Below are 23,377 nucleotides of genomic sequence, written 5' to 3'. Positions count from 1 at the left end.
GTTCAGCAGGCATGCCTGGAGAGTTTCAGAGTCAGTGTAACTTTACAGCAAGGCTTCAGATTAAACTGAAAGCTGGTCTTTAAAGTTAAAGAAAGAAATTTGACTAATCTGACATTTGACCTGAATAGGTAGAAAAGTGTATTTAAAAGCATAATTACACACTGCTGTCATTACTGTGTATTTTAGATTTTCAGCATTGTTTCAAAATGGGGTTTAAAATATTTTCTTGTCCGTGTATTAAAAATGATGAAGGGAAATCCATTCCCTTTGCTGTAGCAGGTACAACACAGAATAGCTAGATTGTACACTCCTCTCCCCATACTCATTGGTCAAATGAGTTTGCAGGGGCACAGCTTAGTTCTCGTAGTTAAATATTTTCATAGAATACAAACACTACCATGTTGAGTAAAGCTGGCATAAACGGCAGTCACAGAAGATTAACACAGAAGTGATCTTGAATGAAGATTGCTATTGCTAAATAAAGTTGGCATAAACGGCAGTCACAGAAGATTAACACAGAAGTTATCTTGAATGAAGATTGCTATTGCTAATTCAGTGACACATGCTTGATCACAATTCTCTTCCAGGTGTTCTAATAAAAGACTCTAAGTGGACGAAAATCTCCTTTGGAGAAGGCCAGGCAGCGCTGTCTTTCACACATCTGAACAAGGATGATGAAGGCTTATACACCCTGCGCATAATCACAAAAGGCGGGGTGACTGAGTACAGTGCATTCATGTTTGTCAGAGGTATGCTTTTCATTCTTTGTTGGGAGAAGACTTAGCAAATCTAATTAGGAAAAGTCATTTAATTTAGCACCCTAGTATAATAAAGGAAGCCTAAAAGAAATCCAAAGCATGGCATTATATAGATGGGGAATTTATCCACTGGTCTGTGTCAGGGACAATATAGTCACACTGCACCAGGAGGAGCTCAAGGTGTGATTGTGCTCCTGAAAATATGATCCTTTCTAGAGACCCAAGGAGCCCATCCTAATGACGGTGCAGTCTACTCCTTTCTTTACAGATGGCCAGCTTCTCTGACTGGTGCTTTACAGCATAACAGGGCACTGTCTGCTCCTGCCTCCTAGCACCATAGGAACTTGCTCAGACTCTATGGTTGTGTACTCACATGTCACATCAGGCCATTTGTTTACATTTCCTCCAACAACATCTTTACAGTCCCATGCAGCAATGCTATTTACAGTGTCCTCCATGCTTTTGGGACTTTCAGGACTCCAAAGGAGCAGAGGTCTCCCTTTTTGAGGTCTCTGCCTCAGTTAGGCCTCTTCCTTTCTCTCCCTTCCTTCCTTCTAGCGCCTTTCTTATTAGGATGGGCTAATTGGCTCTTTAGCTCACCCACTCCTCACACCTGATTAGATAATTAACTTCAACTGCATCAGTCTGCCTTCTCTGGGGGAACTAATTGGTGTAGAACGATCAGCATGTAGGCTCACTGGTTAACTCCGTACACTCTGTCACACAGAGCCTTGAACGTGCCTGCACTCAATCCCTCCTCTTTGTGCTGGCTTCTGCTACTGGGCTCACTAGGCTGGAGCAGGCCATTTACATTCTCAAGTTCAGGGACTGTGGTTATGCCTGACCCTTGCACAGAGAGTGGTGAGGAGGGGGAAGGAAGATTCTGTGTACGCTCCCTTCAGTGTACCAGAGCCAATCACAGCCTAGCACTGTGTTCACTTGGGGAAGAGAGGGAAAAAATGTGTTTTTCACAAGAGACATAGATGTAAAGGAGAGGAATTCATTAAAATAGAATACAAGTCAGAGTTTGCCCTCACATTTGCATTCACAACTCCCACTGATTCAGCCCGAGCTCCCACAGGCATCTGTGGGCAGAGCATGGCTCTACATTTCTTTTGTTTTTAAATATGAGTGTGTTTCTGTCTGTGCAGTTCTTTAATTCTGATCCTCAGCAATTGTAAATTGGTACAGATCCACCAAAGGCAAGGGAGCTATGCTGATATACTCCCACTGAGGATCTGTCTCATTCTGTTTACAAGTGTACCAGCACGTGCGTGTGGTCTTCCTCAAAAAGATTTCATCCACGCTTTGTGTGTGTGGGTGGATATGAGTGGTGGCTGGGTGTCCATCATTTCCTGTGTGGCTAGTGCACAAACTGCATTGGCTCTATGGCTACACTGCATTTTAACACTCCCCTCTCAATGGCAGTGAGTCTCAGAGCCTGACTCTACAAACTCAGGGTCTCACTACAGCACTGAAAACAGCTGTGTAGACATTCAGGCTCAGACTCTGAGGCCAGGGAGTGGGTGTGTTTCAGATACCAAGCTCTAGCCTGTACCTGCATATTCACACAGCTATTTTTAATGCTATAGCATGACTCACGTGAGCCTGAGTGTGTAGACCCAGTCTTTGAGACTCACCCCCATGGGTTTTAAAATGTAGTATAGATATATCATCTGTCCCTGGCAGCCACATTCCCTGCTCTCACTGGAGCAGGCTACTAGGGCTTCCTTGTTCCTAGTCCACTCCCTTGGAAGGAGAATCCCACTTGAAAGGGGAAAAGGTCATGGAAAGCATATTAACTTTCTTGGGGAATCTCCATTGTGCAGGTAGGTGAATAACAAGCATATCCTTTCTACACCTGCACTTTGACCCCTTCCCACTCACAGGTTCCAAAATTTGTGGAGAGCCCTCCATGAGATCCATTCCAAGGGGAGACAAACTTCCAAGGTAGAACCTGGCCCCCCACCCCCTTTTCATGTGGCCATGATCTGAAGGTAGAGGGCAACTTCCAGGTATATAACATAAGGGTTCAGTCTGGCCCATAGTTCTGAAATTTCAAAGGGTGGGATCATACTGGGGCCTGGACCTGAGCATCTACCTCTCAACACCATTGTCATTGCAATAGGGTGGTAAATTGTGGACAGAGATACAGGACTTCTCTGAGTCACCCTAAACTCAGGTGCTAGAATCCTACATAAAGATACAGCATAAATATTTCAGCAGGAGAATGTTTCTTGAGGTGTGGTATGTCTCTGAGAATATGCAGAGAAAGTCTTAGGAACAATCAAGACTTGGGAAGAAGCTTAGACTGAGGTTTCTGTTGAGTGATGGTTGTTTCTGTCACAACAGAGAGAAAGCCAGGAAAGAGGAAGTTTGGAATTTATCCAATATATGTATATGCCTTTTCTAGCAGGGTGAAAACTCTACCTGTTAACGGGCTTCATTAGGAGTTGTGGGTGCTCAACACTTTTTGGGATCAGGCCACATATAGGTGTCTCAGCTAAGAAACATTAATTACTTATCAGTGTCTGTATCTCAAGATTTGAATTAGGAAGTAACCTTAGAAATGTAGCAAAAGCTCACACACCAAGTAGCCTTAGGAAATGCCTTTTTCCTGACCACATGATCTTCAGTGAGTGCCTCTCTCTGACCAAGGGGTGACGGAAATCCTTCTTTCTGAAGGGTGAGATTTTCAGAAGCGCAAAGGGAAATTAGTTGTTCAACTCTTATTGAAAGTCAGTGAGAATTTGGTGCCTAATATCCATTTCTACCCTCCAAAATTTGCACCCAGGTTTCTAAACCTATAGATAGACCTCACTGGGCTTGCTTCACCACTGTTACTCCAGTGTAACCTCATGGAAATCATTGGAGTCTCACTGGCATAAAACAGGAGTAATAGATGGTTTGAGCAATCTGTGTAATTCATCTTTGTTGTGCTATAGCAACAGAGTCTCTCTCCGAACCTGAGAAGTATTGTAGTCAACTCTGATTTGATTTTTTTTCTGATCTAGATGCTGATGCATTAATTGCTGGAGCACCCGGGGCACCAATGGATGTTAAATGCTATGATGCTAACAGAGATTATGTCATTGTAACCTGGAAACCACCAAATACAGCCAGTGAGAGTCCAGTCATAGGATATTTTGTTGACAGGTGTGTGCACATGTGCATTTGTGGATTTGTTTTTTTGTGTATCAAACTGTATATACTGAAAAAATTCACTATTTTTATACCCTGCACCTCATTACTGAGTTTATTTGGGGCCACTGTAGTTCCTGGAACAAGTTAGAGCAGCCTTAGGGCCATTCTAATTTGCACCCCACTGGAGCAGCCTTCAAGGAGTTGTTCCAGTTGCTGGGGAGCATTGAGTGAAGCAGTGCTCCAGCCCTGCCCCTTTTTCCTTCATGTTATCTTAAACTGGTGCATGTGTACTCCAGACAGTGATTCATCCAAACTAGGGAACTACTCAGCTGGAAGTTTAAGCCAACATGATAGCCCTTTTGCTCCTGAAATCTGCTCTAAATTATGTTGGCAGTCCTGCACATGACAGGCAGGTCAGGATTAGGGGAATCCAAGGCCACCTTTGCACTCCTCCTGACCTGCAATGAATGCTCCTCAGCTGTAGTCAAAGCCCAGCATCTCATCCTTCACATTTAAAATGAGCAATGTACTATACGCACAGATATTACTGCTATAATTTCAGTATATACAGTATTCTATATTAAAAATAACAATTTACCCACTATTGCTACATTGTTGTATCTGATACACTCTAGTTATGTCCTATCTCCCAGACTTCTGGGAACTGTAGGTAAATGTTGATTTTAAAATGGCATTCACTAGGGTGAGATTCACCATTCTGAGGGCTCTACAATGTCTATGGACCATTTAAGTTCCATTTAAACACTCAAAATAAGGCTTTACATGGTGCGTAGACCATAGGTGAATGTATATAATCTAGTGTTCCTGTTGATATAACACAACAAATTTTCTCTCAGTAATAAAGTATTATGGGCCATATAGCCAGCTGGCATCAATCGAGGTTGCTCCATGGAAGTCAATGGAGCTACACTGATTTAAATCAGCTGTGGATTTGGCTCTCTGTTAATAGGCACAATACTAATTGCACATACTCATTTTGGCACCCTGATATATGATCTCCTTTTCTTACTCCTAGATGTGAAGTGGGCACTGAAAACTGGGTCCAGTGCAATGATGCTCCAGTAAAAATCTGCAAATACCCTGTAACTGGACTGTTTGAGGGAAGGTCTTATATATTCCGTGTAAGAGCAGTGAACAAGTCGGGTATTAGCAGGCCGTCTAGAGTCTCTGAAGCAGTTGCAGCTCTTGATCCTGTTGACTTGGACAGATTACAAAGTAGGTAATGCAACAACTAAAAAACTGTTCCACATTTACACTGTAATTTTTGAAAGAGGTTTTATTTTCTGGTTTATTTGGTGGGTAACCAAATGGGCAGTGCCAACCTCTTCATTTTGGATCTGCTTTTCAGCTTCCATTCTTTCCCAGAGCTCCTCCACTTGCTAATTATAATGAAGACACTCCCACTGTAACAGCAAGGTCCACACTGGCAACCTACCAAGAGCCTCAAGAGTGCCAATTCATTTACATATAGTTGCACAATTTTTAAATGTAAAAGAAATGTTTAAAGCCGTAACAAGTAAAATTTTCAAAAGCAAATAAAGGCCAGCTTTTGAAAGGTATTTAGATATTGTTCTGATTTGTGTTGTAACACATAAGGGCCAGGTTTTAGAAAGTATTTAGGTGCCTAAATAGCTTTCAAAATCTGGCCCTATGTCTCATTTTCAAAGGTGCTGTGATGCTGAGTGGAGCAATGCCTAAATGCCTTTAAAAATTAGGACCAAAGTCACTTTTGAAAATATTACTCTATATGTCTGTGTTAGCTGAATGGAATTTGCTTGTTGTTTGAATACACTAGTAGTAAAATCCTACAATCTATCCTCTATTTTTTAACATCCAGTTGTTACAGGCAGAGGCCAGCCATTGGCTGCATATTGCTCTTCTATCACACGCTGGGCACCCCTGATATTCTGGTCTGCAAGGGAACACTATCAGTGCTGCTCAAGGTATAGGCTATGGTACCTGCTGGAGAGCAGTTAGATGAACATTCACTTTGACTGCAATTTAACACTATACAAAGGGTTAGCACCAGGGCCGGCTCCATTATGTTCGCTGCCCCAAGCAGTGAGCCAAATTGCCACCGTGGACTGCGGGGGCAGTCCATGTGCCATTAGGGTGGCACATTCATTTCCAGGGCAACGGCAATTCGGCGGCAGCTTCTGTCTTCAAAAGTTCACTTGCTCCTTGTAACATGTTGTTGTCCTCAGTTAACTTACTCACATACATTCATGTCCAGTCCTCAAAAGTCCAGTTGATAACACACATTGCCACTGTGTCACAGCACTGATTCCATCAATTAAGAATATGATTCTTGTTTTTCATTTAATCTTTAAATAGTCTCTTCTTGTTTGAGAGTGAGTACTAGTCAGTGTGAGTAAAGGTGGCAGAATCAGTGTGTAACAATGAATGAGAATCCATGTGTACAAAGCTGTAGTACCAGAGTTGAGATAGCAGACACTACACAAGTGTTTATCTGTAAATACACTTTATTGCACAGAGAACTAACTGTAAATGAATGTTTTGGTCCACAGCTGTTCATGTGGATGGAGGCAGAGAAATTGTAATATGTCAGGATGACCTTGAAGGTATGTAGCACTACCATGATTTCATTTCATCTGTTTATATCCAAGGAATTTAAGATTATAATTAGAAACATGAGAGCTTGAAAAAAAATCCACCTAGTGAGCCAACTCTTAATAAAATTAAATAAATGCAGATATTCAGGCTTGCAAGCTTAAAATAATATCAATACAGGCAAAAGTCTGAGAGGTGGGATAGATTCATGCTTTTGATTGTGCCATTTTCATTAAGCATTTCTTCTTCTTTCTTTCAGTAGTCACAATCTGAGATTAAACAGCTGAATCTCATGTTTGATTATTGCCAATTTGTTTCTCATCCCTATCCTATGAGCCAAGTGTGGCTTTTTGGTCGAAGTTTGAAGCTCTGGTAAACATTGTGTTTGCCATTTTTAATGGAAGATATACTTTTCCTGAGAAGTGCTAAGGGTTTGCCACAGTCAGTGATACCTGTAAGAGTTAGAGATTCTCAGTAATTCTCAGGATGAGGTCCTAAATGCCTTCTACCTGCAATTTTATTCTGGTAGAGTATTTATGCTGCTTATTTTGCCTAACAAGATACAAATGCTCTCACACCAGTATAAAAGTGATGCAACTGCACTGATACTAGACATTTCGCCTCTCCAAGCATGGTGTCATGCCGCTGGGGGTGCTCTGCTGGTCGCCAGTCCCGCAGCTCTGGTGGACCTCCCACAGGCATGCCTGCAGAGGGTCCGCTGGTCCCGCAGCTTCTGTGAAACCGCGGGACCAGCGGACCCTCCGCAGGCACGCCTGCAGAAGGTCCACTGGAGCTGCGGGACTAGAGAACCCTCCACAGGCATGCCACTGAAGGCACCCTGCCTGCCGCCCTCCCGGCGACCGGCAGAGTGCCCTCCGCGGCATGCCGCCCCAAGCACACGCTTGGCATGCTGGGGCCTGGAGCCACCCCTGGACATAGTGGAGTTTATACCCATGTAAAACTGATGTAATGGAATGGAGAAGCTGGCTGAGAGATTTGAGATGCCTTTGTTCGTAGGCATTCTGAACTGCAGAATGGAAAATTTTAAGGTTCTTGATTCTGACAATGTTTGTTACTAATGAAATGACAGTATTACTAGACTGTCAAATGGTTAAAAAAATCACAATTAGTAGCAATTTTAATTGCACTGTTAATACTAGAATACTAATTTAAATTTATTATAAATATTTTTCGATTTTTTTTTCACATTTTCAATAGGGCTCTTGGTTAATCGCAATTAACTCTTGGGATTAACTCAAAATTAATCATGCTTAAAAAATCACGATTAATCACAGTTTTAATCACATTGTTAAACAATAGAATCCCAATTGAAAGTTATTAAATATTTTTGATGTTTTTCTACATTTTCAAATACATTGATTTTAATTACAACACAGAATACAAAGTGTACAGTACTCACTTTATATTATTTTTGATTACAAGTATTTATACTGTAAAAATGATAAAGACAATAAATAGTATTTTTCAATTCACCTCATACAAGTACTATCTCTTTATCATGAAAGTGCAACTTAAAAAAAATCTACATTTGTGTTATATAACTGCACTGAAAAACAAAACAATGTAAAACTTTAGAGCCTACAAGTCCACTCAGTCCTACTTCTTCTTCAGCCAACCACTACGACAAATGCGTTTCTTTACATTTACAGGAGATAATGCTGCCCGCTTCTTATTTACAATGTCATCTGAGGGTGAGAACAGGTGTTCTCATGGCACTTTTGTAACCAACATTGTAAGGTATTTACATGCCAGATATGCTAAACATTTGTATGCCCCTTCATGCTTTGGCCACCATTCCAGAGGACATGCTTCCATGCTGATGACGCTTATTAAAAGAATAACGCATTAATTAAATTTGTGACTGAACTCCTTTGGGAGAGTTGTATGCCTCCTGCTCTGTTTTACCTGCATTCTGCCATATATTTCATGTTGAAGTAGTCTCAGATGATGACCCAGCAGATGTTGTTCATTTTAAGAACACTTTCACTGCAGATTTGACAAAACCAATTTGAGATTTCTAAGGATAGATACAGCACTCTACCCAACGTTTAAGAATCTGAAGTGCCTTCTAAAATCTGAGAGGAATGAGGTGTGGAGCATGCTTTCAGATGTCTTAAAAAAGCAACACGCTGATGCAGAAACTATAGAACCCAAACCACCAAAAAAGAAAACGAATTTTCTGCTGGTGGCATCTGACTCAGATGATGAAAATGAACATGTATTGGTCTGCACTATTTTGAATTGTTACTGAGCAGAAGCCGTCATCAGCATGGACATATGTCCTCTGGAATGGTGGTTGAAGCATGAAGGGATATATGAATCTTTAGCACATGTGGCACATAAATATCTTGCAATGCAAGCTATGACAGTGCCATGTGAACTCCTGTTCTTACTTTCAGGTGACATTGTAAACAATAAGTTGTCAGCATTATTGCCTGCAAATGTAAACAAACTTGTTTGTCTGAGCAATTGGCTGAACAAGAAGTAGGACTGATTGGACTTGTAGGCTCTAAAGTTTTCCTTTTTTTATTTTTTAATGCAGATTTTTTTTGTACATAATTCTACATTTGTAAGTTCAACTTTCATGATAAAGTGATTGCACTACAGTATTTGTAATGGGGGAATTTAAAAATACTGTTTCTTTTGTTTTTTACAGTGCAACTATTTGTAATAAAAATAAATATAAAGTGAGCACTGTACATTTTGTAAATCATATAGAAAATGTAGAAAAATTTCCAAAAATATTTATAATAAATTTAAATTGATATTCTGTTATTGTTTAACAGTACAATTAAACTGTGATTAATTGCAACTATTTTTTTTAATCTAGTTAATTTGGTTTTGAGCCTGCCAGCAGGTAGGGTATCTTGGGGGACAACTACTGCACTGGTGGGGTGCAAAATAAACTTTATTAAGAAAATGCAAAAACAGGGAAAATTCAATAGTGAGGGGCATGGGGTTTGTTAAGGTAGACAATTGGGGAGGGGTTTCTTTTAGTAAATAGTATAGGGGGTTTCAATAGTGGGGTACAATACAGTGGGGTACATTACAGTTGGTAACCAATTAACACTGAAGTATAAATGTAATAGGTAGCTAACAATTTCTGTGTAAAGGGTGTGTCACAGCAGCATATAACCAACTAACAGTTATGGGTAAAATGTGTTAAATAACCAACAACTCTAGGTAAAAATGTGTCACAGTGGTGTAAATGTAAAATGTGAGGTGTGTCAGAGAGAAAAAGGGTAACCAATGGGGTTTTATGCTAGACTTCAGTAATATAATTGAGGTTTGGCAGCAGTAGGAGTGGGGTGAACACGTCGGGGAAGGGATTAAAAGAGAGAGAGAGAGAGAAAGGCAGTGGTAGAGGAATGAGGTTGAGGGATGGGGGAAGAAGAGCACGTGGTGGAGCAGAGACCAAAGGCAGAGGCGCTGCGGAGGAAGATTTAAACTCAGGGAGACACAGAGAGCAGACAGGCTGCAAGTTTAAACAGCAGAGAGACTGCAACGAGTGACTGGGGAGCTCGGGGGGAGACACAGGCAAGCTTGGGAGGGGTTAGGGCAGCGGGAAGACAAACTTAACTACAATTATACAGAACATGCCAAATCTTATTTATGATCTAACTTAACCAAGACTACACAAATTAGCAAGTAACAGAACACAATGCAACAATTCTTTTTTAAACCTAACTTACAGAGCACAATACAAACAATTCTTTAAACCTAACTTAACCACAGCTATGCAAAATGAAATTACAACTTATCTAGACTAAGAACCTGATTTTAATAGGTGCACCTTACACTATGCCGATTCTTTGATTGGGAGGGGGAGGTGGTGGCTGCAGCAGTGGGGCGGCTGCGGCCCAGGATACAGTCCAGGAAGGCACAGCTTAGCAGTGGCACAGGCTTATTTTTAGCAGCAAAGGCGCTGCGGAGCAAGAAACAGATTACAGATACAGACCAAGGAGTTAGCTTGGGTCTGTCTGCTGGGGAAACAAGGCCAGCAGCTAGGACAGGGGGAGTCTGCAAGAGGGAGTTCTTACCAATCCCCAGGACAGCAGCAAGCACAGAGGCAGGAACAGCAGTAGCATCAGAGGATGGAGAGAGGACTCGATTCGCTTACAATAATCAGGAGATCTCCAGGCACAAATTCGTTGTTCGTGGGAGGGGAGTTTAAAAACGGGGGTACACTCAAAAACAAATGAGAGCTTGGAGAGGACCCCCCAAAGACCGCTAGCTGATCAGACCAGGTGGCAAAGCAAGGACCTTCTCCGAGGTCTGATCAGAAAATGTCCGGCTTTAAAGGCAAACTCAGGCAGTTTCCCACCAGTACTTTTGATTGGCTCCTCTTGATACAGGGGAGGGGAGAAGGCAGGGAAAGGCTGCAGGTAAGCATAGGCATGCCTGGGCATGTTCTGAGCCACAGGTATGACTCATATGCTTAATTAGCTGGCCACTTCAGGTCTTGCATTTCTGGGCAGCGCCCCCCAAACCGAGGACAAACAGAAAGGAGAGGGGAAAAAGGAATGCAGCAGGGAGACAGCTGTAACAGACAGTTTTATGTTAATCACTTGAGTTAACTGCGATTAATTTACAGCCGTAACTGTTACACAAGATCACGTAATCAGAGGGCTCTTCTCACTTATACTGGTTTTACACTGGTGCAACTCAAGTGACTTCAATTTACATCCACATGAGAAGTGAATCAGGCCCAGGGCTTTGTATTTTGAATTTTGCAGGCACCAGGAAGAGTATTTAGATTTCTAAATACCTGACTTGTGGATACTAGCCAGGAATATAGATATCTCAATGCTATTAATTATAAACTAATTACTTAAATCTGCAAAATTGGAGGCTAGCTTTAAAAATCTTGGCTTCTTAGTTCACATAATTTATCTCACTACCAATGTCAGATGATCTTGCAAGCTGTAAGGAGGGGTTGTTACATTACATATGATGTCAGCTTTGGAATTCTAAGGGGTGAATATTTACACTGTGGAGATTTCGCTATGTGAATTCTACTGACGTTCATGGGAGCTTCTTGGCTCAATACGATTAAATCTGCTGAAAATAAATCTTTTCGGGCTTAAAATAATTTTATTTACAATACTTCAGCATGTGTTTTAAACTCAACAGATCAATGTGTTTATCCAAAGAATGCAAGTCCCATTTGCAGAGGTTCAAACAAATAAAAATGCATTATGAACAACAATAAATGATGTCAATTGTTAGATGCAAACTTCAAAACTTCTGATTTTGATCAAAAGTATCATAAAAGATAAAATAGCTTCATCTACATAGCAGGCTGGCTCACAGATCTAGTGACATTGCTTAGAATCACCTAAAGATTCATTTTCATGACTAATATTGTTCTCTGGAAGAGATGTTTTCTTTCTCTCCTTTTTTTTTTTTAATTTCAAATTCTAAGAATTTATCTGTGCACTGTGCTTGCACTTAGAAAAAGAAAATGACAAAATTACCTTAAAACCACAAACAAAAGCCACATCACACTGCACGTTTTAAGCCAGAAGAACAGGATGGGCATGGATGTCTGTTGAATTACCATTTCTGAACTTTTTGCCTGTTGACATCTTATTCAGAGCCAGACAAATATGATTGCGGGTGACGTTGATAGTCCTTAATCCTGCTCCTCATTACATCAGTGTGTAACTCCATTGAGGCAGATCCTAGCCCGTTTGTATCTCTACAGTGACACAGAGTGGCCCTAAAGCTGCCCTAACTGGCCAATTCAGGATTTCCTCAGGTTGGCACAGAGCTATACTGGCTCTATGCCACTATCCTTGCAGCCCTTGGTATGGCAATGGAAAAGGGTGAGGCTAGACCACTGCTGCACTCCAGTCGATCCCCACAAGGCATAATAGCCTGTGAAGGTAGGAACCAGGTGGCTGTGCAATGCATTTGCACTCCTCGTATTCTGAGCCTGTATGGCTGCTCTAAATTATTTTGGCTGGTCATGTCACCCATAGTGTAGGAGATATCATGAACACTTTTGTTCCTGACCACTTTACACTAAGCTCTTTTTGTGTTTAAATGCTCCAGTCTTTTGAGTGAATCCTCCTTCTAGTTCAGTTTTTCTATAGTAACTCTTGGACTCATCAGTTTGATCAAACATCTCTCTTATATGCATACAGTGAGTAGGTTTTGCCAAGGCATTTGGCACAGCAGATTAAAGTAATTGAAATGTGATCAAGGAAAAATCATGAGAGACAAATGATTGAATATTTTACTTTGGTTGTGAAAATAAATACCCCGCTTGTAATTCACATGCTTAATGCCTCAAAATAGAAATGACACAAACTATGAAACTGTAAAGCTGATACTATAGCCCTTAATAGACTTGATTCAGAGTCACAGCCGTGTTAGTCTGTATCAAATAAATTTGTTAGTCTCTAAGGTGCCACAAGTAGGCCTGTTCTTTTAATAGACTTGAGTTTGGAAAGATGAGCTGTAGCATAAATGCTAACCTGGGGTTAATCTGTGGTTTAACACTGACTAAGTTTATTACTTCTCCAGGCGATGTTCAGATTCCAGGACCTCCCACCAATGTACATGCTTCAGAAACCAGCAAAACATATGTTGTACTCAGCTGGGAGCCACCTGTTCCCCGTGGCAAAGAGCCATTAATGTATTTCATTGAGAAGGTACTGTACTGTATAGTTGCATTGCGCTGTAAGCCGTTTACAATTTAATTCAAATTCTTTTCGGAGCCACAAAATGAACAATAAAACTAGCACTCACTGAGGTCTCGCAGGACTTGATGGTGGGTCTTTAGAGAAGGCATTGACAATAGAATATGTTATTATGTGATCTAATGGGTGTTGAAGTTCAAGAGCCATGAAAAATTGCCTCTGTGCTATTTTGTTACTGCTATGAAAAATGAGAATAAAACTACAATGTATTGTAGCAATTTAATAGAGAGCAGCAGCTTACCCTTCTCCTCCCTCAAGGCTGGACTGGCATTGTGCAATCTGCCCTTATTAAGGGGCAGCACATAGCTTCCCTTCCCCAGCAGCAGAACAGAGATTGAATTGTGGCTCACAGTTTGGTTTCCGGTTCCCCTTTTCTCCGTAGAGGAAATAAGCTGTGTCAGCCCATTTCCTGGTGCAACTTACTTCTGCAGTGGCTGAACTGTGCTAGCCTGTACGTTGAAGTGGGAGAGAAGTCAAAGTTCCACCCACTCCCCATTCCTGCATGCTCACTCCCTGTCCACCAGAGCAGGAGGAGGTTTTGTTACCTGGTGGTGGTTGCTCTCCTTCCTGCTCTGTTACCCATGATACAAATGGCCTGTGCTGGTAAGCAAAGGAAGATCACCCCCAACATCTGCTCCTTTTGCTCCTGTTGTCTCACTGCGAAGCATCTCCGGTGGAAATCCAATGACCAGGTTGTCTTCCTCCACTACAAATTCAGTCTCTCCTCCTTCAGTTCTGCCATCTTCCTAACAAAGCAGCTCTCCTTCTCCAACTTTAACTGAATCGAATGTCAAAAATCCTAGCCATAGTTCACCACCTTTGCCTCACTCCCCACACCCTGCCCTCCTACTGATTCCATGTCTGTCTCCACATAGGATCTCATTGGTGAAAACTGAGAAAACAATATGTGACCTGCCTTCCCTTCTCCTCCAACTCTTGCCTCCCTCTTCCCTGTCATTGGAATATAAATTTATCATATGCTGTCCTCCCCTAACTCCTCCACTTGCTCCAGTGATCCCATCCCAACCCATTTCCTGATATCTCTTGTGCCCACTCTCATCCCTTGTCTTACTCAACCCGTTAAATTTTCACTCTGCTCTGGCTTTTTCTCTTCATGATACATGCATGCTTTGGTCTCTCACATTTAAAAAAACATGCCCACACTTTTGACCCCACTTGCCTCTCAAACTACTACTCCATCTCTCTTCTCCCTTTCATCTGTACACTCAGTGAACATGCTGTTTACAATCACTGTCTGGAGTGTCTCTACTCCAATTACATGCTAGACTCTGTCCAATCTGGATTTTGTCCCTTGGACTCCATTGAAACGATCCTCCCCAAGGCCTCTACTGACCTCTTCCTAGATAAAGCTCAGAACCAGGACTCCATCCTCATCCTTCTTGACCTGCCAGATGCCTTCAACAACATCAACCATGCTCCTCTTCTTGAAATCTTCTCCTCCTTTGGCTTCTGTGTCTCTATCCTTTCCTGATTCTCTTCCTACCTCTCTAATTGTTCCTTTAACATCTCCTGTGGAGGATCCTCCTCATTTCCTGTCTACCTTTCTGTGGGGTTTCACAGGAATCTGTCCTTGGTTCCCTTCTCTTTTTCCTCTATACCTTATCTCTAGATAATCCCATCCACAAACACAATTTCAGATATCATCTCTATGCTGTCCACTCTCAAATTTACCTCTCTACTCCACACCTGTCTCTTTTTGTCCAAACTGAAATCTCAGTTTGTCTCCGACATCTCCTTGGGGATATCTAGCCACCAGCTCAAACTCAACATGGCTACAGCAGAACTCTTAATCTTCTGTCCCTGCTTCTGTTCCAAGATGACCCTACTACCTCCTTTCTCAATCACTGTGGACCATGCCACCATCCTGCCTGTCACTCAAGCCTGTAACTGAAGCATCATCTTCAACTTCGAGCTCTTTAGGTCAGTGGTTCTCAACATGTGGTCTGTAGCCCCTTAGGGATACACCAGTATAATGAAGGGGGTCTGGAAACTGATTGGTCTCTCCCAGAGGTGATGTGTGGTGGGGGGAAGCATGCAGAGTCACATGACCCCTCCCCCAGATTGATGCCTTCTGAGGGGACCCATGCAGAGGGGATGCCATTGACTCTGCCCCACAGGGCACTGGGGGTGGGCAAGGCCTCGGGCCACCTCTTGCCAGAACACCCGGCAGTGAAGAGGCAGTGGCTCTCCCAGCGGCCACACTCACTGCATGTCCAGGAAGTGCAAGGAGAGGGGAAGCAGCAGGACAGCTGTTTGGGGGATGAGAACCCCTTCCACTGCTACACGGGGCTGGTTCTCCTTTCCTGCTGCTGGAGCCCACTGAGATGAGTCAGGGGTGGAGATGGTGCTCTCTCCCTGAGCCCTATCATGTGGGACTGGCCCAGCTCTGCCCCAGAAGGTTCCTCTGCAGTGGCTTCTGGTCCCTCCCCTGCAGCTGCAGCTGTCAGGTCTCTCCCACCCCAGCCTGCTAGGTAAGCAGAGCTGGCAAACAGCTCTTGCAGGGCCTCAGAACCCAGCTGGAAGGGGTGACAGGGCCAACGAAGGGGGAGAGGCCCACAAGGAGGCGCTGACTGATAGACTGGAGCTGAATTCTGGACTTGTCAGCCGCCTTGCCACCATGACAGGGACAGGGAGTGCGACACTGTTCCTCACCTTGAGTGTGAGGCTGCAGGCTCCAACACCCCCCAGGTACCTCCTCCCTGTAAACACACACCCCTCCAGCATCCTCCCAGTACACAGAAACCCCTCCAGCATCCCCTAGATATCCCCATATATCACCTAGCAATGCTGTAATTTATCATTAGTATCTGGTAAGCTGTCAATATTTTAATTTGTGGTATTTTTGTTGATCTGTTCAAATAATAATTTCTCTACAGCAGTATTTGTGATAACTATTAAAGTAACATGAAAGAAACAAATTGTGAACAACAAAATAATGAGAGGAGAGTTGGGGGTCCACAGATTTGTCTATTTAAGTTTAGGTGTCTCTGGGTAAAAAATGATTGAGAACTACTGCTCTAGGCCATCACATCCAGACTGTCTAAATCTTGCAGATTTTTCTGCATAAAGGCTCTAAGATACAGCCTTTGCTGTCCATTCACACTGCTAAAGCTTTCATTCAAGGTCAAGGTCTCATCTTGAATCTCAATTACTACAATATCTTTTTCCTCTGGCCTTGAAAAATGCTATCTTGCCCTGCTCATAGCCCATTCAGAACACTGACGCAAAGATCATTTTCTGAGCCCATTACTTTGACCATGTTATGCCTCTGTACCCATCTCCCCACTGGCTCCTCCTTCTCTATTGCATCAAACATAAAATGCTTGTCTTCATTTGCAATGCCCTTCACACCCTATTTCCATCCTATCTATCATCTCTCATTTGCTATTGAGATGTCAACTCTCACCTTGGATTGACCCATCATGCTAACTTTCATCACTCGTTAAATAGTCAAACAAGCATCTTCATGCTTTCTCCCATGCTGTCCCTCATGCTTGGGGAAAGATCCCCATAAATAAAGCTCTGCAAATTCGTGGATCATTTTTGAGGATCAGATGTGGATACAAATTTTGTATCCACGCAGGGCTCTACCCATAAATAGCTGCAAAACCAACTCATTATCCTCTTTCAAAACCCTACTTAAAACTCTCCTTTGCTGTGATGCTTACAAAAAACTTGATAATGTTTAGGCCATTGGTATGCTTATACCACTGCTTATTGTGCTGACCAATATTGTCTCTTTTTGCTTCAGTGTAATCTCCCATTAGTCTGTCCGTACACATCTATTGTCTCTTGCCTTATACTTAGATTGTAAACTATGCAAATTCATATAATATGAAGAGTCATAACCCCTCTATGCTGGAGTGTACCCACAGTCTCGCCCTAAATGTCCACGTGGTAATATTCATATGCACAAGATTTACTGAAGACGTTTTAGAAGTATAGAAAAAACATACATGGACAGACACTAGGCAATAGGACAAATGAACAATTCATTAAATACAAAACTTACTAAAGGAAAGCAAGACTAAGAACTAAAAAGCAAATAGAACAAGGTTTCTTTATGCAAATGAATGTCCAACCCTGCAAATCCTTACTCATGTGAGTAGTTCGTACTTATGTGAGTAATCCATTCATTGCAAATAGGAATCTTTATCCTTTACATAGCATAGACATCTGTTAGGTTAGATATATAAATTTTAAAATTAATTTATCTTTAAAATTTAGAAAAATCATCATCATCAACAGTGAAAAAGAATGTTTAAAGGTCTAACGAGACACAAAACCAAGGTGGGGTTCTCCTAGCTGTATAACTATAGGGAAAAGCAATACCTGCTACCCAAGTACACAAGAAATGCTGAGACAGATTAAATCCAGAGCAGAGTAACAGTTAAAAAATTCAATAAAATATATCTGGATTTTAAATTATCACTATGTAAAATGGTACATTGATTTTTGCCTTGTCAGTCACATTGAAGCATGCACAATTAAATTCCTTCAAGTTCAGGCTCAATATTAACATATAAAATATGCAGCATGATAACGTTCTTTCCATATTTTGCACCTTTTTATTAAAGAAAAAAGTTTTTTTTTCTACAGAGAACAATGTGCAAGTGCAGTATTCACTAAAAAGATTTTAAAATATGGATTTTGGGTATTTTATCTTTTTTATTATTCATTTGTGGTAGTGCTCATTTTGTATAAGGTGCTTTTCAAACAGTCATGAAAGACTATCTAGCTTTCAAGGAGTGTACAATCTAAGTGGCTTTTCTTTTTAAATCTTCTGTTCATATAATCCCATGAAAAATTCACATTTATGCACCTGTCTTTTTGTATCCTAAGGCGGTTTTACTCAAACTGTCTACTAAAGCCACTGAAATAATCTATGACTCAGTTTATTCTGGGTCAACAGTTTATTTTAAGAAATTAATGGAGACACGAGTTCTCGGAGTGCTTACTTCCTTGAGCTTTGTATAGGCTCTCTCCCATATGCAATAAAGACAGTAGTCGAGCTTGTCCCTGTTGGGAACAACTGTATCTGTGTTTCCCCCCCGGATGGTCCACCATGGGCACCTACTCTCAGGCTTCTGGCTCCCCAGCCATCCACCCCTCTGTTCAAAGACATGGATTTTTCTCTCTCCTGACCAGGGTATTTCCTGGTTGCATAGGTCTCTGCTGACACTGTGAATTCCCCAGCCAAGTCAGAATGCCTAATCAGACCTGCTCTGCTTTTCTCCTCAGAGGCTATAAAAAGTGTAATCACCCACAGTTAAGTTACCTCACAGCTCTTTCTAAGCACATTTATTCTTGAGGTAAAAGCATTACAGAGAAAACATTTAAAACTATTTAAAAAAAACCCCAACAGGCATGCTAATAAGCCTACCAAAGATCACCCCAACTCCAACCAGGGCCGGCTCCAGGCACCAGCATTCCAACCAGGTGCTTGGGGCGGCAATCTGCAAGGGGCGGCAGTCTATGTGTTTTTGCCCCCAAGCAGCGCGCCGAATTGCTACTGCAGACGGCAGGGGCAGTCCGTGTGCCATTAGGGCTGCATGCACGTTTCCACGGCGGTGGCAATTTGGCAGCAGCTTCTATGTTCAGCTGTCCGCTGTGGCGCAGCTTCTGTCTTCTGGCTGAAGACAGAAGCTGCTGCCGAGTTGCTGCCGCCGCGGAAATGCACGTGCCGCCTTAACGGCACACGGACTGCCCTCGCCATCCATGGTGGCAATCGGCTGCAGCTTCTATGTTCAGCTGTCCGTGGCAGCGCAGCTTCTGTCTTCCAGCTGAAGACAGAAGCTGCTGCCGAATTGCTCCTGCCGTGGAAATGCGTGTGCCACCTGAACATCACACGGACTGCCCCCGCCGTCCATGGTGGCAATTTGGCATGCTTCTTGGGACGGCGAAAACAGTAGAGCTGGCCCTGATTCCAACAAGGACTTTGGTCAGTGTGAGACCTTCAAACTCTTTCCTGTGGACAGAAGGTCCCATCCATTTGCTAGATTAGAAAGAAGACCCTGAGTCAGTTTAAACTCCAGTTAATTGATCCAAAGTGTCATTTCTTTGCTTGCTGGTCTCTAGAGAATCCAGTCTGAATCAGTGTATGCAAGTCTTTCCAAGCTGTGGTGCCCCTTGGGAGATGTTACAACCTGAATGAATTTGCCAAATCACGATCCACTGTTCTTAATTCCTGGAGGACTGTGTTCTTTCTCCCCACACTATCCTGGGCCACAGTGTTACATAAACTTAATATAGTAAGATCTAACTCAACTCAATGAGGTCTGTCCAAGGTATTGCAGGAAATTGCTGCCTCTGTCACAGAGCTCAGCTAATATTCTATTGAATTATTCAAAACTAGTTTGGTCATTTTGTGAAAATCTAAAAGAACACAGGGTATGGTTGTGACTTGATTCTATAGAGTGTGCAAAGGTGTGGTAGGGAGTAAGAAATCCCACAGCTCTGCTACAGGTTCTGCATTGGGGCTACTTGCATTGCAGCTGAGCTCTGTGTGCTCAAGGGATTATAGGGGCTGCACCTGAGATGCTATAGGTTTGCCCTTGCTGCCCCCTCTCCCTAACCAACTGAGCTGTTTGGCAATGCAGGGTTTATGTTGCATTCCATAAGACATCACTACTTCCCCCAGTGCAACAGGGGGCCCTAAGAGAAATTAAGTTTCTCTTTTAGGCATCCGAAGAAGTGGGCTGTAGCCCATGAAAGCTTATGCTCAGATAAGTTTGTTAGTCTCCAAGGTGCCACAAGTACTCCTGTTCTTTTAAGCACAGTGCCTCCCAGTCCTCCCCCTGGGACTATGCACTCATGTTCTATCCCCTACTCTGGGCATGCAAATAGCACAATCTAGTCCTTAATTAAAATACTCAGATACCATAGTGACTGCATAATATAAGCTTAGATAGACACAGACAGGCTGTCAGTCAGAACTCAAGTAAATGCATGTATGAGTATAAGCAGCAAAGAATCCTGTGGCACTTTATAGACTAACAGACGTTTTGGAGCATGAGCTTTCATGGGTGAACACCCACTTCGTCAGATGCACGTTCACCTACGAAAGCTCATGCTCCAAAACGTCTGTTAGTCTATAAGGTGCCACAGGATTCTTTGCTGCTTTTACAGATCCAGACTAACATGGCTACCCCTCTGATACTCGACTGCATGTATGAGTATGAGCCATTCCAAAACTATTCTCTGTTTTAATTTCTTACATCAGATTCATGAACGTATCTAACATGCCCACTTCTTTAACAATTCTGAAGTAATCATCATCTTTATTTTTCGGTAGTCTATGGTTGGCAGTGGAAGCTGGCAAAGGGTCAATGCCCAGGTTGCAGTGAGATCTCCTCGCTATGCAGTGTTTGATCTTGCAGAAGGAAAATCATATGTTTTCCGAGTCTTGTCAGCAAACAAGCATGGCATTAGCGAGCCTTCTGAAATAACACCACCAATTCAAGCGCAAGAGACCATTGGTAAGACAACATAGTAAATGTCGCTGATACTTTAAAAATGCAAATAAAGTATACTTTAAAAATTAAAGTGTGCATTATAATCAAATTGAATTGTATAAACAGTTGTATTTTTAAGAATTTCACAAGAATCAAGGGTGACCAGCATGCCACGTTTTTGTAGTATTTGGGATTCCGCATAGCTATTGCATCTCCTTTTGCTGGGTAATTGAAGTGTTAAAATGTAAAATTAATTTCAGTTGGTTGTTCTTCAGCAGTGCTTATTAATGTGAATTTTTACAAAAGTAGGACTAGATGTCCTGGCCAGACTCCAGCTTAGGTAATTATAGGCTACCTTAATTTCCCTGTAGTTTCAGTTAGATAAAATAGCCTTCTCTTCCCTTCCTAATAACCCTGTTGAGGATTGTTGCTGGTGTAGAATTCCAATTTTTCACAGGTGGCTGCATTTCAGTGATAGTTGAAGATACATCTGCACACACAGTGGCTACTTTTCAAAATTCACTTAAATTATATATTTGGATCCCACATTTACACATGCAAATGGGAATTTAGGGGAGCAGTTACCTACTTTATGTTCAAATGTGTGGTTGTGTACGCAGTTTAACAGTGGTCACAAACAGAAAGCACCAGTTGGAACTCAGATATCACAGTATTTTAATATATTTACTAAAGAATAAGAAACAACTGTATTATTTAATATGGCACAATAAAGTAAATGCTAATAGATACTAACTTATATCAACCAGGGTTTTAAAAATTCAGCTAACCATCTATAAGGTAATTTGGGATGAAATAAAAATATTTTGTGTTTGTACTTCTACAGCAGCTTTGATTTATACCTACTTAATGAACATAAAATACTTAAATTGTTTCCCTGACATTATGGGTGCCTCAGGCACTGGTGTATCTCGGGTCCTTTCTATTTTCTGCCTGTGGTACAAAATAGTCTAGTGTTCTGTGAGCTGTAATACCATGGTCTAATTTGGATTATTGGGTCTATTGGATGCTGGGTGATGTTGGTGGACTGTAATGTACAGGAGGTCAGTTTTGGTCCCTTCTGTCCTTAAACTCTGACTCTAAATCACAGAACACTCCATTGAGGTAGGCAATAAAAATACTGGATTTATTTCACCCCGGCCTAAAAATCAGCCACACCTAGGAACTGCTGAACATAGCACAGTCACAGTTTGGGACAGGAAGTGAAAGATACAATTTCAACTGAAACTGCAAGAACATTTTAGGTAAGCAGAATTTAATTACCTGAGCTGGAATTTGAGGTTAATCTTTCTACCATTCAAGCTGCAGTACTGTGTAAATGTAAGGTATAGTTGTATTTAAATACTAACAGACCACAAATTGTGTCCATCTTCTTTCTTTAGTTTTGTGTTGCTTGCTACAGTTCTGGCTACAGTCACTTGATCCTCTTACTTATATTGCTTTGTGAGCTATTATTCACTGCTGGGTGAAATTTACTCCTGTGCACAAGCTCCATCCACCCACTTATCCATCCACCATATTTTGAGGCCATAAGTGGGAGTTACTTGGGGCATAGACCTTCAGCACAGAGGTGAATTTCACCTCACTATAAAGATATTCAGGCCCCCATTCAGGGTTTAAGTCTATCTATATCCAGAGAATCCATCCCTATTTAATGAAGTTCAGTTAAGCACTTGCTTAACTTCGCGAATGTGCTTAATTGCTGTAATGAATAGCAATGCTTTCGTAAATCAGGGCCTTATCAGTTGTTTTGAAAGTAGTTTTTCTTACTGTCTTTGTCTTTTGTAGCCTTTCTACTTTTGGAAGTTTCATTTGCTTCTGATAGGTTCAATACTACTACAGTGGGTGCATTTAAAACATTTCTTCTGCTAGTATTAATTGTAAGGGCAGGAGTTCGTTCACATACTGAGAGACTCCTTCAAAGAGAAGAAACTTTAAGTGAGACTATTTTATAAATTTAAGTAAAATCAACAAAGCACTGCAGGATGTAATAGGAATAGCCAGGCATATGAATTACTTACAATACAGGAACCATGCCAATGTATCACATAACAAAATTAATAGAAAAAGTCCTAGCTAGTCAGATTTAAATGCTGGAAAGTATACAATGCTGTATCTAGTTGAATTAGTCACTACTTGTTTATATATCCATTACTATAAACATAGTGAACCTTTTATGATTTCTGTTTTGCATAGGTGTCCCATCTGCTCCTGGTCGTGTACTGGCAACAAGAAATACAAAAACATCAGTTGTGGTACAGTGGGACAAGCCAAAACATGAAGAAGATCTGTTTGGCTACTATATTGATACTTCTGTGGCGGGAACAAACCACTGGGAACCTTGCAATCACAAACCTATAAAATATAATAGGTACTGGTAATACCTCTGTGTAGCCAGATATTTTGAAATCTACTGCATATTAATATACTGTTCAGAGCTGGTTGGAAACCTTCTAACAAAACATTTTCTGTGAAAAATGTCTATTTTCTGGAAATTGAGGTTTTTATGGGAAATGTCCATCTTTGATGATTTGGGGGGGGGGGCAGCAACTAAAAACTTGAAAGCTGAAAAAAAATTCAGATGGTTGAGCAAAATTTTTTGTTTTCATTGACATTTTCCTGTGGATGAAAAAGGCATTTTCTGACCATCTCTAATAATATA

The 23,377-nt window shown here is 41.6% G+C and overlaps 1 protein-coding gene across 1 annotated transcript in view; it reads left to right on the top strand.

Annotated features, from left to right (window-relative positions):
- Positions 1-23,377, top strand: part of MYOM2 (myomesin 2) — a 122,975-nt gene that overhangs the window by 39,526 nt on the left and 60,072 nt on the right. The window contains exons 10-16 of the mRNA XM_050950610.1: positions 588-749; positions 3,773-3,914; positions 4,939-5,138; positions 6,452-6,505; positions 13,047-13,174; positions 20,538-20,721; positions 22,912-23,086. Coding sequence (XP_050806567.1) covers positions 588-749; positions 3,773-3,914; positions 4,939-5,138; positions 6,452-6,505; positions 13,047-13,174; positions 20,538-20,721; positions 22,912-23,086 — 1,045 coding nt within the window. The remainder of the gene's footprint in view (positions 1-587; positions 750-3,772; positions 3,915-4,938; positions 5,139-6,451; positions 6,506-13,046; positions 13,175-20,537; positions 20,722-22,911; positions 23,087-23,377) is intronic.

This window comes from Gopherus flavomarginatus, chromosome 4 (genome assembly GCF_025201925.1).
Source record: "Gopherus flavomarginatus isolate rGopFla2 chromosome 4, rGopFla2.mat.asm, whole genome shotgun sequence".
Taxonomy (NCBI): Eukaryota; Metazoa; Chordata; order Testudines; family Testudinidae; genus Gopherus; species Gopherus flavomarginatus.
Note: the sequence above shows the minus strand (reverse complement) of the source record. Positions and strands in the feature narration are given on the sequence as shown.